This window comes from Callorhinus ursinus, unplaced genomic scaffold (genome assembly GCF_003265705.2).
Source record: "Callorhinus ursinus isolate GAN/ISIS: 27379988/994484 unplaced genomic scaffold, GSC_fseal_2.0 scaffold4, whole genome shotgun sequence".
NCBI classification, from domain to species: domain Eukaryota; kingdom Metazoa; phylum Chordata; class Mammalia; order Carnivora; family Otariidae; genus Callorhinus; species Callorhinus ursinus.
In genome coordinates, this window is record NW_027397066.1 from 98,109,901 (window position 1) to 98,126,819 (window position 16,919).

A 16,919-nucleotide genomic window follows, 5' to 3' on the forward strand; every position below is an offset into this window, starting at 1 on the left:
CAGAAGGGCTTGTCTTTATTAAATACTTATTGCCCACCTTCCTAACAAGAAGACAGGAGGAAGCAGACAAATTAAAGTTCTTACCGATCTGACTGCAGTTGACCAACCTTTTCGTTTCTATCATCCTATTAGATATTACCACTCACTGATTATTAATCCAAAATATTTGTAAACTGCAAAACTTTTTCAGTCTTTTGGAACTGCCTGTTCATAACGAGATAGTTTCCATGCTTTCTAAAGATCTCTAGTGAGAGAGGCCAAGAAAAACATCTGGCCAGTGCACTTACAAAAATAAAATAAATAAACGAGACAAAAACAGAACAATAAGAACAACCACAAAAGCAAAATCTTTTGTTCCAAAATGGAGCCTTCCGCTCCCGGGGAAGCCCCCTGGCACTTGGCATAAAGGCGCCGGGCCTGGTGGCAAGTAGTGAGTACCAGCTGTGTACAGAGAGTGCTCAGAGCTGCAGGGAAGCCGCGGGCCGCGCCGGGCCTGCTAGCCGGGCCTCCTGAGCACGGAAGCGCCAGGCCTGGACACCACGCCTTTCCCCTCTCGGGATGAGAGCGGGGGTGAACGTCGCCTCCTTCCCGCAGAAAAAGGTGGAAGTTGTGGACGGCTACAAGCAGCCGCTGAGATGCAAATGACGCTACTGAGAAATGACAATCCCCGGAATCCCGTTCCCGGCTTCCTAGGACTAAAGGATTTTTTAACGACAAAGACCAAAGGGCGCTTTTAACGTCAGACCACTGGGCATTTGCTTATTTCCTGGTCAGCATTCCTTCCCCGTGGGGCCCTTTCTTTATAACTCTTGTGAAAAGTGAGAATGAGGGAGGTGAGACAAGAGGAAGGAAGATGCGCGACATCTTTCCCTTGCAGTGACGGGTGCCCGCCATTACTCTCCGGTATCAGCAGCCTGGTTTGGGCAAGGATGGGCGAACTCACCCCAGCTGCAGCTGGTGACAAATGACTGAGGCGTCCGAATCATCCCAGTGGCTGCCACACACTGTGCCCCAAGCTCCATTTGCGTATATTTCCACGGCGCCTTCAAACTCATGTTTGCCACCTCGAAGCCGCACTGACCCTGAAGTAGAAAAGAATCCCAAAACCCTTTAATAGAAATTACCATTTGAACATACTGAGCCTGTCCTCAGTTGACATGATTTTTCCACATAAGCAGTGAGAGATCCAGCCAGAATGATTTGACCTCCATGTTGACAGCATGTGCTTCTTTGTTTAAATGAGGATTTTGCAGATTTGATTTGATTTGATTTGATTTTGGTCATTAACATCATGGTGTCCACACTAATTGTGCTTTCTTTTTTAGTTAAGCAAACAGCAAGTCCGATTATATTTTATTTTATTTTTTTAATTTTATTTTATTATGTTATGTTACTCACCATACATTACATCATTAGTTTTTGATGTAGTGTTCCATGATTCATTGTTTGTGCATAACACCCAGTGCTCCATGCAGTATGTGCCCTCTTTAATACCCATCACCAGGCTAACCCACCTCCTGACCCCCCTCCACTCTAGAACCCTCAGTTTGTTTCTCAGAGTCCATAGTCTCTCATGGTTTGTCTCCCCCTCTGATTGCCCCCCTTCATTTTTCCCTTCCTACTATCTTTTTTTTTTTTAACATATATAATGTATTATTTGTTTCAGAGGTACGGGTCTGTGATTCAGCAGTCTTACACAATTCACAGCGCTCACCATAGCACATACCCTCCCCAATGTCTATCACCCAGCCACCCCATCCCTCCCACCCCCACCACTCCAGCAACTCTGTTTCCTGAGATTAAGAATTCCTCATATCAGTGAGATCATATGATACATGTCTTTCTTTCTTTGACTTATTTCGCTTAGCATAATACCCTCCAGTTCCATCCACGTTGTTGTAAGTGGCAAGATTTCGTTGTTTTTTTTTTTTTGATGGCTGCATAATATCCCATTGTATATATATATACCACCTCTTCTTTATCCATTCATCTGTTGATGGACATCTTGGCTCTTTCCATAGTTTGGCTACTGTGGACATTGCTGCTATAAACATCAGGGTGCGTGTACCCCTTCAGATCCCTACATTTGTATCTTTGGGGTAAATACCCACTGGTGCAATTGCTGGGTCGTGCAGTAGCTCTATTTTCAACTTTTTGAGGAACCTCCATACTGTTTTCCACAGTGGCTGCACCAGCTTGCATTCCCACCAACAGTGTAGGAGGGTTCCCCTTTCTCCGCATCCTCGCCAACATCTGTTGTTTCCTGACTTGTTATGTGGAAAACCCAAAAGGCTCCACCCCAAAACTGCTAGAACTCATACAGGAATTCAGTAAAGTGGCAGGATATAAAATCAATGCACAGAAATCAGTGGCATTTCTATACACCAACAACAAGACAGAAGAAAGAGAAATTAAGGAGTTGATCCCATTTACAATTGCACCCAAAACCATAAGATACCTAGGAATAAATCTAACCAAAGAGGCAAAGAATCTGTACTCAGAAAACTATAAAATACTCATGAAAGAAATTGAGGAAGACACAAAGAAATGGAGAAACATTCCATGCTCATGGATTGGAAGAACAAATATTGTGAAGATGTCAATGCTACCTAGAGCAATCTAGACATTTAATGCAATCCCTATCAAAATACCATCCACTTTTTTCAAAGAAATGAAACAAATAATCCTAACATTTGTATGGAACAAGAAAAGACCCCGAATAGCCAGAGGAATGTTGAAAAAGAAAAGCAAAGCTGGTGGCATCACAATTCCAGACTTCAAGCTCTATCACAAATCTGTAATCATCAATTGTATTTTAAAAGGGGAAAAGTGCAAGAGTGTGACTCATGTCTGATATTACATCTCAAATATTAGATGATATCATGCAAAATTCTTATCGTGTATTTATCACCTTCCACTTCACCTGAGGTCAGAGATAAGAAGCACAGAAACAAAATTCAGTGCTCTACTTATAAATTAGCTGTTACTGACTGTGTTACATATTCCTTCCAGCTGATTTATTCACCACGAAAGAGCAAAATGCTTTTTCTCTTTTTAACCTCAAGCGGTAGTCATGAAATTCTAAAGATTTTATCTATAATTTCAAAAAGGTGTTGGTGTTAATGACATTGCCTAATGTCAATCTTGGGAAAATTCCCACCAAGTAGAATTGTTTGGTTTAATTGAGTGCCCCTGGAAATTCGCTTCCCCTTACATATCATCCTCATTTAGCCGCTCCAGGGTCCATGATCTGAGTCATTCTTTTCAGTCTTGAAAAGAGTCAAAATTAAAATGCAAACACCCCCGAGGGAGGGGGGGAATAACATCCCTTAAGTGCAGGCAGATTGAGGCCCTACATTTCCCTTCTTATTAGTAGGGTTTGCAGAGTGGCTACGGAGAGGCCCCAAGCAGGACACTGAAGCAGAGACAAAGCAAACTCGGACAGCTGAAGAATTTCACAAAACTGTTAAAAGTCACTTATGATGGCCTTCATTTCATAGGTAAAGAAGTAAAGAAAGTAAGTTCTACCAAAAAATTCCATCAGATATTGCGTATTTCAGTTATTTCAAAGTCTGGCTTTAAAATAATTTTCCAAATTATTAGATTCACAAATTACCCATTCATTTCACTTGCACTGGCCTAGGCATCTATTATTTTCCAAGTCATCATCATTTAAAAATGTAACTATTTAGGAAACACATATTGTTTGTCTCAAGACAAACACAAAGTGTCATATAATTCAAAGAAAAGAATAATAAATGGAAGCAAAACATTATACTGCCAAATCCTGATTATTTAGGAGAGAGCATGGGCATGGATCATTCACACAGCAGATAAATCTCAAACTCATTCATACTTTCCAAACCTCTTTAATTAAGACTAAGCAAGAGGAAGCTCAGTGAAAAGTGTGAACTGCAAAACATTTTTTAAAAAAGATTTTATTTATCTCTTTTACAGAGAAAGAGAGAGCGAGAGAGAGAGCACACAAGCAGGGGGAGCAGTAGAGGGAGAGAAAGAAACAGGCTCTCCACTGAGCAGGGAACCTGACACGGGGCTCAATCTCAGTACCCTGGGATCATGATCTGAGCCAAAGGCAGACGCCCAACCAACTAAGCCACCCAGGCACCCCTGCAAAAACATTTTTAAAGAAATAAGTCTGAAGAATTTAACTGAACTTCAATGATTTTTTAACCACAAAATCTCTTCTATAGAAACCTACATAATATCATGAATATCGCAAATGCCAGCACTTTATTTCAACTCAAAAAATTAATCTGTTCACCTCAAACAAACATTACTTGAAATGATATTTAAATTAATCTAGGGGTGCCTGGGTGGCTCAGTCATTGGGCGTCTGCCCTCGGCTCGGGTCCTGATCCCAGAGTCCTGGGATTGAGCCCCACATCAGGCTCCCTGCTCTGCGGGAAGCCTGCTTCTCCCTCTCCCACTCCCCCTGCTTGTGTTCCCTCACTTGCTGTGTCTCTCTCTGTCAAATAAATAAATAAAATCTTTTAAAAAAATAAATTAATCTATTATCTCTTTATTAATCCCCTTCCTCCAAATTACTCATGTCAAAGGGTTGGAAGAAAGTTCTAGTAATGAAACAAACTAAAACACTACTTATGCATGTTAAAAAATCATAATAAAATGCAAAATACTGCCTAGATCACCAAAAAACTATCAAGAAGAAATGATGCATGCATATCATCTAAATGATTAAGGCATTTGGAGATAAGGCATAGAAAACTCTGCATAAAGTATAATTACTACCCTTGCATCATGATAATGGCAATGACAGAGCTGGAAATAGTTTCCAGGTGAATTATCAACTCCACCATCATTTCTCAGATTCTCCAAACATGCTCTGAAAGCCTGGATTCATTTAGCTGTTTCTGCTATATGGCAAGAAATGTGGAGTGCTCATCCAATTTTCCTTTAACAAATGAATACAAATATTTACAATTCTGGAAAGTCAATTTGCATGTCAATGACTAATGAATTCTCTGTCAGAATCCATTCCATCACCAACATCCCCAACTCACACATCTTCCTAGTAGTGCTCCACTCTCCACACCCACCTAGTTTATGACCTTCTCATAAGGTCATAAAAATTTCTAACATATTCTGAGAAATTATCTACTTTGGACTCAGAGTGAGTAGTTCTTAATGGGAGATAATTCTAGGTAGTGCATAATTCTTCAAATAATTATTTGAAAGAGCACTTTAAAAAATATCAGAATAACATGCTCCAAAATAATAAAAGTTTGCACACACAATTTACACTGCATTTAAGACACGTAGCAGTTTTTATTTGTTTTTGGTTTTACTTTGCTCTTGCTTCATTTATTTTCTTAGAACGGTCAAGATGGTCAAAATCTTAAAAACTGTAACTCATTTCCCTCAGTTTATGGATGAGGAAGATTTGGACCAAATCAACTGCCATGACCACCTATTTCCTAGTTTCCCACCCTTCCCACTGTTCCTCTGTCTCTAAGTTATCTCCCAGATTCCTGTCCCTGCTACTGTCCCACTTCTGAACCCGAGCAAAGACCCTGCGATGTCTTTGCATTTTATGTCTTTTTCGTGTCTATGCATTTATATTCTTTGCATAATGCACCTTATGCATTATGTCACGTGGCTTTTACCATTCTATGTGAAATATTCTATTTGAAATACTGCAACTAATCTACCTAACATTTTATGGGAATAAATAGCCAGGCAGAAGGGTCAGACAGCCTGAAGAGGTTTTACACCCTGCAAACAGGAGGCTGACCTTCCAGTGGAGGAGTCCCATGGGCTGTACAAATCTGTAGGAGCACTATACATTTGCACAAATTTATAGGTGCACAATTACAAAGTGAAGGGAGGGAAATACCCTTAGCTCAATTTTTAAAAAAGAATAGGATGAAACAATGAAGCACTCCACAAAAGGTCAAAGCCTGGTAAACTCATTTATATTGCTAAAGTAACAGTAAAGCTCTTTTATTAACAAAAATTGATCCCTCGGGGCATCTGGGTGGCTCAGTCGTTAAGCGACTGCCTTCAGCTCAGGTCATGATCCCAGGGTCCTGGGATCCAGCCCCGCAGAGGGCTCCCCGCTCTGTGGGAAGCCTGCTTCTCCCTCTCCCACTCCCCCTGCTTGTGTTCCCTCTCGCTGTGTCTCTCTCTGTCAAATAAATAAATAAAATCTTAAAAAAAAAAAATTTGATCCTCTTCCTTCCCTCACACTCTCCTACTCCAGCCACGCACTTTGCAATGTTCCTCACAGTCTCAGCTAATGTCTCTGGACTGCACGGGCTGCACTGTCTTGAAGTCTCTCAAGTGCCAATCTGATGGAAACTATTCTATTCTAAATGTTTCTATTTTTAAAATGCGTTAATAATTATAATTTAAAATTTGAAGTCTCAAATAGAGGTTTTAGGTCAACTAAAACAGGCATTAAATAATTATAAAACAAAACTTTCCAGGAGAAAGTCTGGAACTGTAAAAGCTATATGTGATATCATGTCACAGAGAGGACTCTCCAGAGTTCTTGAAATAGATTGTCACCCCCCACCCCGACCACCAAAAAAAGTCAACTGTCTGTTGGTATTACAATTACCTCAAGGCAAAAATATGTCAATGTGCAACAATGCTCAGAATTCTACTATCTTAATTCCCCGCCAAAACTGTTGAACTTGTCACTTTAGTTTACTATTATTTTTCTGCTTTGTAGTCATACCTCAAGTTTTATAAAAGAAGGGGAACATAAAAGATGCATGTTACTCAAATTTGTTTTATGGGCAATTTTGCTAAAAAACAGGAATTCCCCGGGTGCCTGGTTGGCTCCATCAGCACAGCATGTGACTCTTGATCTCAGTTCAAACTCTCAGGAGTTTGAACCCCATGTGTGGCGGACAGGTTACTTAAAATAAAAAAAAATAAATAAAAATAAAAAAACCCAAGAATTCCCAAGATGGAAAGACATTAAAAAAGGATTCTCTTTAACCATTTTATCAGTCTCAGTGGAGACAAGGAAATCTTCCAGAAAACTGCTAACTAGATTAAAATTCCCTAAATAAGTCTCATTGGTTTGTCAGTTTGTAAGGCTATTACGATGTGATGAATTCTATTCCTCTCCCACCAAAATGCTGAAGTGCTAACCCCCACTACCTATGCACATGACCTTATTTGGAAACAAGGTCTTTGCAGATGACCAAGTTAACATGAAGTCGTTAGGGTGGGCTCTAATCCAGTATGACTATGTTCTTATAAAAAGGAGAAATTTAGACACAGAGGCCCACACAGAGGGAAAACACTATCTGAAGATTGGGGTTACGTCCCACAAGCCATGGAACTATCAGAAGAAGCTAAGAGATCCCATGAATAGATCCTTCCCTGACGTCTTCAGAGGAAGGGCTGCCCTGTGGACACCTTGACCTTGGACTTTCAGCCTCCAGAATCGTGAACCTGTATGTTTCTGTTGTTTAAGCCACTCAGTTGCGGTACTCGTTCCAGCAGCCCTAGCAAACTAATAGAGCCATGATGGTATTACCCTTCCTTGGGCAGCTAGCAAAACCGTCCTTTTCATACTCCATTCTTCAAGGAGACTAAAAGAAATACTAGGAAGGGAATCAGGTGAGTCAGCTATCTTTGTTCTGCGAATCCAGCTCATTCCAAAATAAACCAGATGGAAAGGTATGGCTATTTCATTAACTAGCATGTACTTACAGAATAGCAGTCATTTGTTTGAAAGAAAAACCAGCAAAAAGGGAAGTAGTGTTTTCTGAAGAGAATTAAAAACATATTTTTTTAAATCTTTTAAAATCACAATTCGATAAATGAGTAAAATAAAATTACTGTTATCATACAAATCCTTTCTCATCTATCACTGATCTTCACAGAAGCACAAAATAATTAATTTTAGTCATTGCTATTGTTTTGGTGGAACCAGAAAGAATGAATGCTGGTGACATCAAGCTATTGTTCAGATCTCGGACAAAAAGTATTCTTAAAGCTGAAAGGGATAGAGAAATTTCAATGTATGAACTATTCCAAAGGAAAAAGCCCATTACATGTTGGACAATTTAGTACACATATTTCACAAATGAATTAAACATCATCCTATGTCTTAAACCAAATGCAGCACTGGGAAAATACACTAAATGATCGTGTCCTATCTTAATTATAAAATACAGAAAAAATTCACATTGCCTGAAAACAACTGAATTGGGAGGTTGTTAGTTGAATTTTTCAAGTACAGTACAGGAGGCTAGTTTAATTTTGATGTTTTTCTATGATTATATTTACCCATAACCAAAACCGGCTTTAGCATTGTGAAACAGATTTTATTCAAATCATGCCATGTCAAAATGAAATCAGATCATCTTTTCACATGTGAAACATTCCCTCGGATTGAGTTCCAACTGAACTATATCTGCCTCCATTAGTTCACATCCATAATTCATATTAGTTGTTCATTTATTATTCATGTAGATACCTTCAGTGCTGAGAAAAAAAAATCTCAACTGGTATAAGTCAAAATGGGAAAGTATCTAAACAATGAGAGAGTATCTTTTTTTTTTAAGACTTTATTTATTTATTTGACAGAATGAGAGAGCACAAGCAGGGGGAGCAGGAAAAGGAGGGGGAGAAGCAGGCTCCCCGATGAGCAGGGAGCAAGATGCGGGGCTTGATCCCAGGACCCTGGGATCATGACCTGAGCCGAAGGCAGACACTTAACCATCTGAGCCACCCAGGCGCCCCTGAGAAAGTATACTTAAAAGCAATTCTACCCATTTACATTGAGATTATTAGAAATTTATAAATTTTATTAATTATTACTTCATTTAAAACATTATACAGTATTATGCAAAAGAAGCTTCTCTCCATGGTGTAATGACGGAATACTAAGAACACAGGCATATAACCCTAGCAGAAAACTTCACCAATTGTGTGTCTCTGAACTACTCACACATAAGCAAATGGTATGGGTATTAACATTTCATTGTTCAGCTCTGAGTGATGAAATTAAACTACTCCTGATAGTAACCCTCTTATCTGTCTCCTAGAGTAGGGATCACAGGAAAGGTAATGAAAATGCTTAGTATTCTTCTGACATCTCAGAGAGCGGGTGTCCTCAACCAGAGGACACAGGTGATTTCTTATTCATCTTTGTAATTGCTGCTCCTAGTGTGAACTCAGAAAATGTTTAATGAAATCTATCCTTGCCTTGTTATAAGAACCAGGATTTTCCATCCTTTGTGTCCCTCTGGTGATCTTAATAAAAAGTATTGAGGTTGTGTCTTGTAGTGGGGGAAAAATCTCATTATTTTAGTGCTTTGCATACAATAAAATTTTTATTAATATTGTTGGGCTGACTTGCAGGAAGAAAGGGGAGTGGGGAGGGGGGAGACTGCCCTGGAAAAGTAAGATGCGAAAGAGGCAAAAATAAACATTTCCTGAACAGGGTGCCAACCACCTGGAAGGCAATCTCAATCAATTGTTCGCATAGCGCACAACTGAATGCCTGTTTAAGATGCAGACTCAAGGAAGAGATTTCAGAGGACTGCCTGCTTTATGAGTTAACTCAGGGATGGGGGAAGCTTCAAAATTAGAATTAAGGTGTTTACCTCACAACTGAGCTAACTTCCATATTCTTAACAATTACGGAATTATTTACTTCAGACATAAATTTGCCAGACCTGCAAATGCATCCTAAGAAAACATGCTTTTTCAATCAAATCAGGGGCTGAATGTGATTCATCTAGATTCAGCCGAAAAATAAATGTAGCATTTCACAGAACAATTTTTTTAAATTACTTACTACTATTTTTTTAAAGATTTTTTTTATTTTTATTTATTTGACAGAGAGCACAACTAGGCAGAGGGAGAGGGAGAGGCAGGCTCTCGCTGACAGGGAGTCGGATGCGGGGCTCAATCCCAGGACCCTGGGATCATGACCTGAGCGGAAGGCAGCCACTCAACCAACTGAGCCACCCAGGCGCCCCTACTTGCTACTATTTTTCATCACGTTAAGTTTCCCAAATGCAAGGACAAACTCCAACCATACGTCTTAGCGGACCCTGCTGGTTCTTCTCAACAACAACCTCACTTCCTCCTGCAGGAGAGTCCCTAGTTGTTCCAAAATTAATCCTGATTAAACTACCCAATTGTGTTAATTGACTTTTCCTTTCCAGAGAGTGCCAGAGGAACATGTGATCCAGTCTTGGCCAATGAAATGCAGGAGGAAGTGGGGGGGATGTGAAATTCTGGGAAGGTTTCCTTGCTTTCTATGTGACCTACATGAGGAGGGGCCCTTTCTTTCTTCTGCAGGCTATCCTATCTCAGTGCGAAGCCCGGAATAAGCCACACTTAGAGAACAGAGGAGCCAAAAGAATAGCAGAGAAACATTTGTACCATGTTGGAGCCCAGCTTCTTGTAGTATGAACAACAAATCTCCTTATTGCTTCAGTTGTTTTGAATTGGGTTTTCTAGTCTTTGCCATCAAAACCACCTTAACTAATCCAAGCCACACTCATACCCAAGTAATTACAATTTTTTTCCTCTTCCAAAGGCATCTTTATTTTCACAATCATAATGTATATAAACTTGGTATCTATCTTTTCCCTTTAACATTATCATAAGCATTTTTCCATTTTTTATATATAATCTTTACTATTGTCACTTTAGTAGCTCTGTAGTATCCATCAAATGAAGGGAACCTCTGCGTAGTATCTTATTGCTGTATATTTAGGTTTGCCTCCACAATTATGAACCAAATCACTTTTTTTTTCTTTTTAAAGATTTTATTTATTTATTTGAGAAAGAGAAAGCAGGAGCAGGGGGAGGGTCCGAGGGAGGGGGAGAAGCAGACTCCCCTGCTGAGCGAGGAGCAGGACAGGAGGTAGGGCTCAAAGTGGGGCTCCAACCCCAGGACCTTGAGATCATGACCTGAGCTGAAGGCAGACATTTAATTCAGTGAGCCACCCAGGCACCTATGAACCAAATCACTTTTACAAAGATTACCTTAAAACACACACACACACACACACACACACACACACACACACACACTCAAAGACAATGGTCACATATCTATTTACACTCACAGATAATCACTCACAAAAGGCAACAGTATCTAGGGGCACCTGGGTGGCTCAGTCAGTTAAACATTGGACTCTTGCTTGACTTTGGCTCAGGTCGTGATGTTAGGGTCATGAGATCGAGCCCTGTATCTGGCTCCTAGCTCACATGCTTGAGATTCTCTCTCCTCTCTCCCTCTGCCCCTCCCACTCAGCCTCTCTCTCTCTCTCTCAAATAAATAAATAAAACATTTTTAAAAAGGCAACAGTACCTAGATATCTTATTTTCTTCTTAAAAACAAGTCTTCAGACTAGTAAAGAGTCAGACAATGCCTCAAATCAAAGTATTTTACATCTGCCTTATCCTAAAGAGCAGATTGAGCTCAAAATTTAAAATCCAGCCAGGAAATATATCAAATCTGATATTGCTAATGTTTCTGAGAACCTGCTACACAGAATCAAGATGCAGCATTTTTTTTTAAAGGGACAGTTTTCAGCCAACTTTTTAATTAACATTCACTTCAAACACCAGATGGACTTCAGAGTACAGCCTATAAACAATTGTCCCACAAGTCGGCTACCTCTGTTTGAATCAGGAGATTGCAGAGGGTACATGCATATGAATAGCTTAGCATGATGACATGACAAAAAGTCAGATCTAGGAATCATTCCTTCTGGTGACATCTCCATTATTAGAGCATTATCATCTCTTGTTGTACCTGTTTTACCCATCAGTCATCAGTCACCTATGGCTGAGTTCCGCTCAGCTGCTTGTAATGGAGAGTAGTTAGCACAGCGTCAAGTTGTCCCATCTGCCACACCAACCAGTGACTGCAAAGTGATTTTCCCTTCCTAGTCGGGAAGCTCTAAATTACTGCAGGGTATGCCGGGGGGCCGGGGGGGGGGGGAATCATTTGTGTGTTAATTATTTCTGTAGAAACATAAAAAATAACCTAACTCACATGCAGTTAATAATCATATTCTGGTGAACTAGGTTATTATTATCCCACACCAGTCAAATGAAAAACAGTGGTGCCATTTCCTAGAATGACACAAAAAGTTAACCATAGATTGGCAGGCCTTCTTCTTGATCCTACAGTACTAGCAGAATTAAGTCACAGATGATGGACTCAGTCTACCTAATCACCCACCACTATACGTTCTAGATGGGTTCTGATGCCTTCCCATGGTTTTCCCAAGTCTGACAAAGGGTCTTCAGCATCCACATCACCTTGGCTGCTCATCAGAAATGCACATTCCTGAGACAGATCTAAGGATTACTTAATCAGGGCTTCTGAAGGCTAGAGCCTAGGCATCTGCGTTTTAAGAAGTTCCTAGGTGCTCATTATGAGAACAAACTCCCTGGGCTGATTTAGGGTAATTCCAATCCTCCAAATGACTATTACTAATTCACGGTTTCATACAATTAGAGCCCAGGCATCTTTCTCACTCTCAGACATTTGAGCCACTGGAGTGTCCACACCTTGCCTTAGCTTACCTGAGATCACCTCAGCGCCCCTTCAACCAGGCTGAGACCAAGTCTCTACCTTAAAGGCAACAACTTCCTCATTTCTCTCAGTGTAACTAGATACGTGACTCTGGCCTCCAGTTTATTTCTTAAAGGAGGGATCTCACTACTATAAATTTTCTTTCCTTTTGTTCTAGTTGTTTTTTATAAAGAAAAAAAAACTCTGGATATTTCTAAATCCTAAGATACAGGAAATCATGTGCATTGGACCAAACATAATTCCTTTCCCCTTTTAAGACTAGTCCTTAAGCTACAAAAATAGGATCATCAGAGAGCACATATATTTCCCCACGTTTATATAATTAAAGAACTAGAGCAAAATGAGTTGTGACATGAAAATGTACACTACCTCCTAATGTTGTTATGAGAATTAAATGAGAAAACTAATATATAAAATGCTTAGCTCAGCATCCAACACAGAGTGAATGTTTAATGAATCCTAGCTATTATCAGGCCAGGTTATTTTGGTACATGCTCAGAGCTGGAAAAGTTCTTTGAATTAATCTGTTCAAAAACTGCTTTTCTGCAGATAAGGAAACAAAAGCTCTGGGAGTTAAGAGTCTTACCCAACACTACATAGCTACTGCCAGAGCCAAAACGGACACCAGTGTTTTCTAAAGCATAATTCCATGTTCTTTTCACTACTCCATGATAGCTTTGTTTACCCTGCTCAGTGAAATGTAGGACCAAGGCCAGAAAGCCAGAAGTATGTTCAGAACATGCCAGTCATTTCAAAGGAATGGATCATGCCTAATCAGAACGTGAGTAAATGAAAGGATGGGAAGTTCTGGTTATCAAGACTGGGTCTGTGGAAGTAATTAATTATTACATAGCCAGCCAATTGTTTTCCTGTTCTGGGGGGGGGGGCATTTTATCTCCCATCTTGGGTGGTTTCTTTTGTTTCTCCTGTGTTCAATCACTTTACCCCAGGAAATACTGCACACACAACGATTATGCAGTGTTTGGGATTCTGTCTGGTGAAAATTAGCTATGAACATAAAAACATCACAAAAAGTCTGTGCTGCTGTTAGATTTAAATTTCTCTTCAACACAAGGGGGAAAACAAAGAACAACCTACTCTCTTCGTTTGCAATATGAAGTTAAAGGAGTGTTATGTGTCAGAAAGAGAGCAATTTATCACTATAGTGTTTTAACTTTGAATTCCATTTTTCTCAGCATATTTACATATATAGATCCTAAATATACATTTAAAAATAAGAAATATATTACAATAATAGGAAAGTGAAAAAAATTCCAATGTTTGCTGAACATGATATTTTACAACAGATAATCTCTTACAGTAAATAATGAGACAGTGCTAGAGCTCTTTGCCTGATATCACCTCAATTTTTTTTATAGCCACATTGGCATTCTGTCTGAGAAACACGAGGTATAGCAATGACTTCATTCTCCAGGATGAAGGATAATTGATCTTAACCTTCCTTTAACTCAAAGCTAATGCAATTCAGATAAATAAAAATGTCTGTAGGAAAAAAATGGCATATGGCACTATGAAAGCCAACCTCCAAATTACCTCCAAAAGGTATAAAGTACAACATATCTCAGAATCCCAATTCACGAACCCCCTGCCCCATAGCTTAGATGGAGAGCTGCCAACAAGATGTTTGAAGGAAAATTCAAACTCTGAAGGACAAAAAGTTTTTCTTCCCAGCTATTAAAGAAGGGGTGTGTGTGGGGGCGGGGGGGAAGAAGCCCCAGTGTTAAACAAAACCCCAACTACTCAAAGTGAAGCACTGTTCAAAGGCAGATCATTTACTTACATTAAACCTATTAATATGTTTTCATTGTACCATAAAACCAAAACATCTTACCAACTTTATCTCTTGATGTCACCAACTAATCCCAATCGCCCACAAAGAACATATACAGCTAAAAAATGGCATCCTTGAAAACTGCATTTGACTATATCAAGTTGCTTCTTCCCTAAGATAGTTACTATTTCTTTTTCCTTTCTTTTCTCTTCACTCACTGATAATATTTACCAAATTGTGCCCCAGAAGGTGAACATCCTTTTGACAAGTTGTATTCTGACCAGGAAATTTTGCCATATTTTTTCAAACATAGGTCAGTGGTGAGACTGAAGGCAAAAAAAATGTATCACATTCTTCCAAATCGGGGTCTATGGGGAGGGGGTAAGGTTATTATTGGTTGTCATATTAGATTTAATATTCTCTTCCCATAACGTAATTAGAAACTTTATCTCCTCCTTTACTTTGCCTCTTTCGTGTAATATGGTAACGCCCTCAAGGCAAACTGACCTAAAGAACACGAATCCACCCAATGCGCACACATCCACCCGAAGAGCACGCGTGTACACAAAATGTACACACACACACACACACACACACACACACAGCAGTGGCCAGAGGCCATATCCACGAACCCAGGGCGCAGCACCTTGCACAAAAACTATCCTCACAACTTTCCCACACAAAGCACGCCTCGCTAACTTAAAGTCACCGTACCAATGTACTTTGCTGGTAACTCGGCAGCAGCCAACCATCACACCCGGCAATGGAAACCCGAAAGCCCACACTCGCAGCCCCTCTCTTCAAGGCACATCTAACGCCCTGGGCGAGCCAGGCTGGCTCCCCGCCAGTCCCGAGCGGCCGCCGCTGCCCCGGGACCACTCACCGTGTCTGCAGTCGCAGTAGCCCCAGTCCACCTTGCCGTGGGCGTGCCCATAGAAGCACCAGGGTCGGCCCGCGCCGTCGGGGCTCCGACAGAAGTTGTGACGCTGCCCTCGCAGCTGAGCCCAACTCGCCGGGGGCGACCGCTCGAGAAAAGGTGGCACCTCTGCCCAGCGCAGACAAGGGGCGCCGAAGTCCGTCACGTTGACCCAGGGCTCGCCGGCGGGGCAGTCCCGGTGGTGCGGCCCCGGCGTGCGCCCGGCGTGGAGGGCGTGCAGGCGCTGGGCATGCAGCGCTGGCGCCGGGCGCGGGACGCGCGGGAGAGGGGGCGGCGCAGGCGTCCTCTGTGGCCGCTGCTGGGTGGGAAGGTAATAAGGGTGCCGGGGACCTCGAGGGAGCGAATGGCGATAGCGGTGGTGGAGGGGATTACTGACGACTAGGTCAAAGCCGATCACTTCGGGGAGCGCCCCTAAAACCAGAGCCACCACGAAGCGGGCGAGCGTCATGGTGCCAGAGCAGCAGGGTTTGGTCCAAGCTCTCCGGCTCCTCCGGTTCTGAAAAGGAGGAGAGGAGGGGGCGGGGGCGGGGCTGCAGCGTCCCTCGAATCCCCCACTCGAGTCCCCTCCCGCGCCCCCGCGCGCGGACCGCCCTCGCCTCCCCATCTCGCCTCCCGCCTCGGGTCGCGTGCTGCGCCTCCGCTCCTGCCCCTCGGAAGCGGTCGCCGGCGGTGAAATCTTGAGCTCCTCCGAGCCCCGGATGGTGGAGAGGACTCGCAAAGAGAAGGCGCGGACTCGGCGGGGAGTGGTGGGGACTGAGCCCCAGGTAGCCAGCGGTGGCACGAGCCCGGGAACTCTGCCCCCTGGCTGCGGGCGCGGGGCGCGCAGTCTCGTCCCGGAGCCGGACCTCGGCTCGGCATCCTAGCCGGCTCCCGGCTGTCACCGTCAAGGCCAAACCAGCTGCTGGCACCGCCGCAGCCTCCCTGTGCCCCAGCCAAGCGCGAGTGTGCCAGTGCGGGGGAAGGTCTTGGCTGCTCCTTGCCAGAAGGCAACACCATCAGAGGCCCGAGTCTGGCGGCTCCCAAGGTTGGCACCAGTTCCTGCAGCCATCTCTCCTCCACCCCTGTGCCGTGTCTCGTTTTTTTTTTGGTTTTGAAAACTTCAGAAGCGTGGATGGATTAGTTACAACTCTCCCCTGACAAGTCCCAGGATAGGAGTTAACAAAGCACATGAGGAATGTTCAAGCCATTTTACTGAAGTTGTGAGCTCCTCAAGGACAAGACCACGTTTCATTTAGTTTTATATCCCAGAGCTTAACACTGTGCCCAACACTTATTAGGCTCCAATAAACATTTGCTGAAATTAAATTCCTGAACTGACCCAGGGAAAGGAGCTTGAGCCTTTCTACTTCCTGCCTCCCACTTTCCACCGGGTGAACTGGACAACGCCAGTTGTCTGGTTATTACTGGGATTCAGTGAGGCCCTCTTAATACCAAATTTCCTTTCTAACCAGAGAAGACTTCATCCGTCCGGGTCTCCATCCTATCCAAAAAGTCCATCCCTCTAACACCTGCCTCGTTTTTGCAGGGCAACGGACTTGAGTTAAGCCTACACATTTGCTTCTCCAAAGTGGACTCACTGCTGGTAATTCTGAAGCCGCCCCGTTGGCCTGACCTTGCCT

At 42.2% G+C, this 16,919-nt stretch overlaps 1 protein-coding gene across 3 annotated transcripts in view; it reads right to left on the minus strand.

Moving 5' to 3' along the window:
- PRSS12 (serine protease 12) overlaps nt 1–16,146 on the minus strand; it is a 69,662-nt gene extending 53,516 nt beyond the window's left edge. For 2 of the 3 annotated variants that reach the window (XM_073892180.1, XM_073892181.1), the window contains exons 1-2: nt 15,247–16,142; nt 944–1,082 (exon numbers count right to left, since the gene is read on the minus strand). In XM_073892180.1, coding sequence (XP_073748281.1) covers nt 944–1,082; nt 15,247–15,904 — 797 coding nt within the window. In that variant the 5' untranslated portion in view covers nt 15,905–16,142. Of the gene's footprint in view, nt 1–943; nt 1,083–15,246 lie in introns of all 3 variants that reach the window. The other variant, XM_025874094.2, reaches the window with a different exon arrangement.
- Nucleotides 16,147–16,919: the final 773 nt, after the last annotated feature.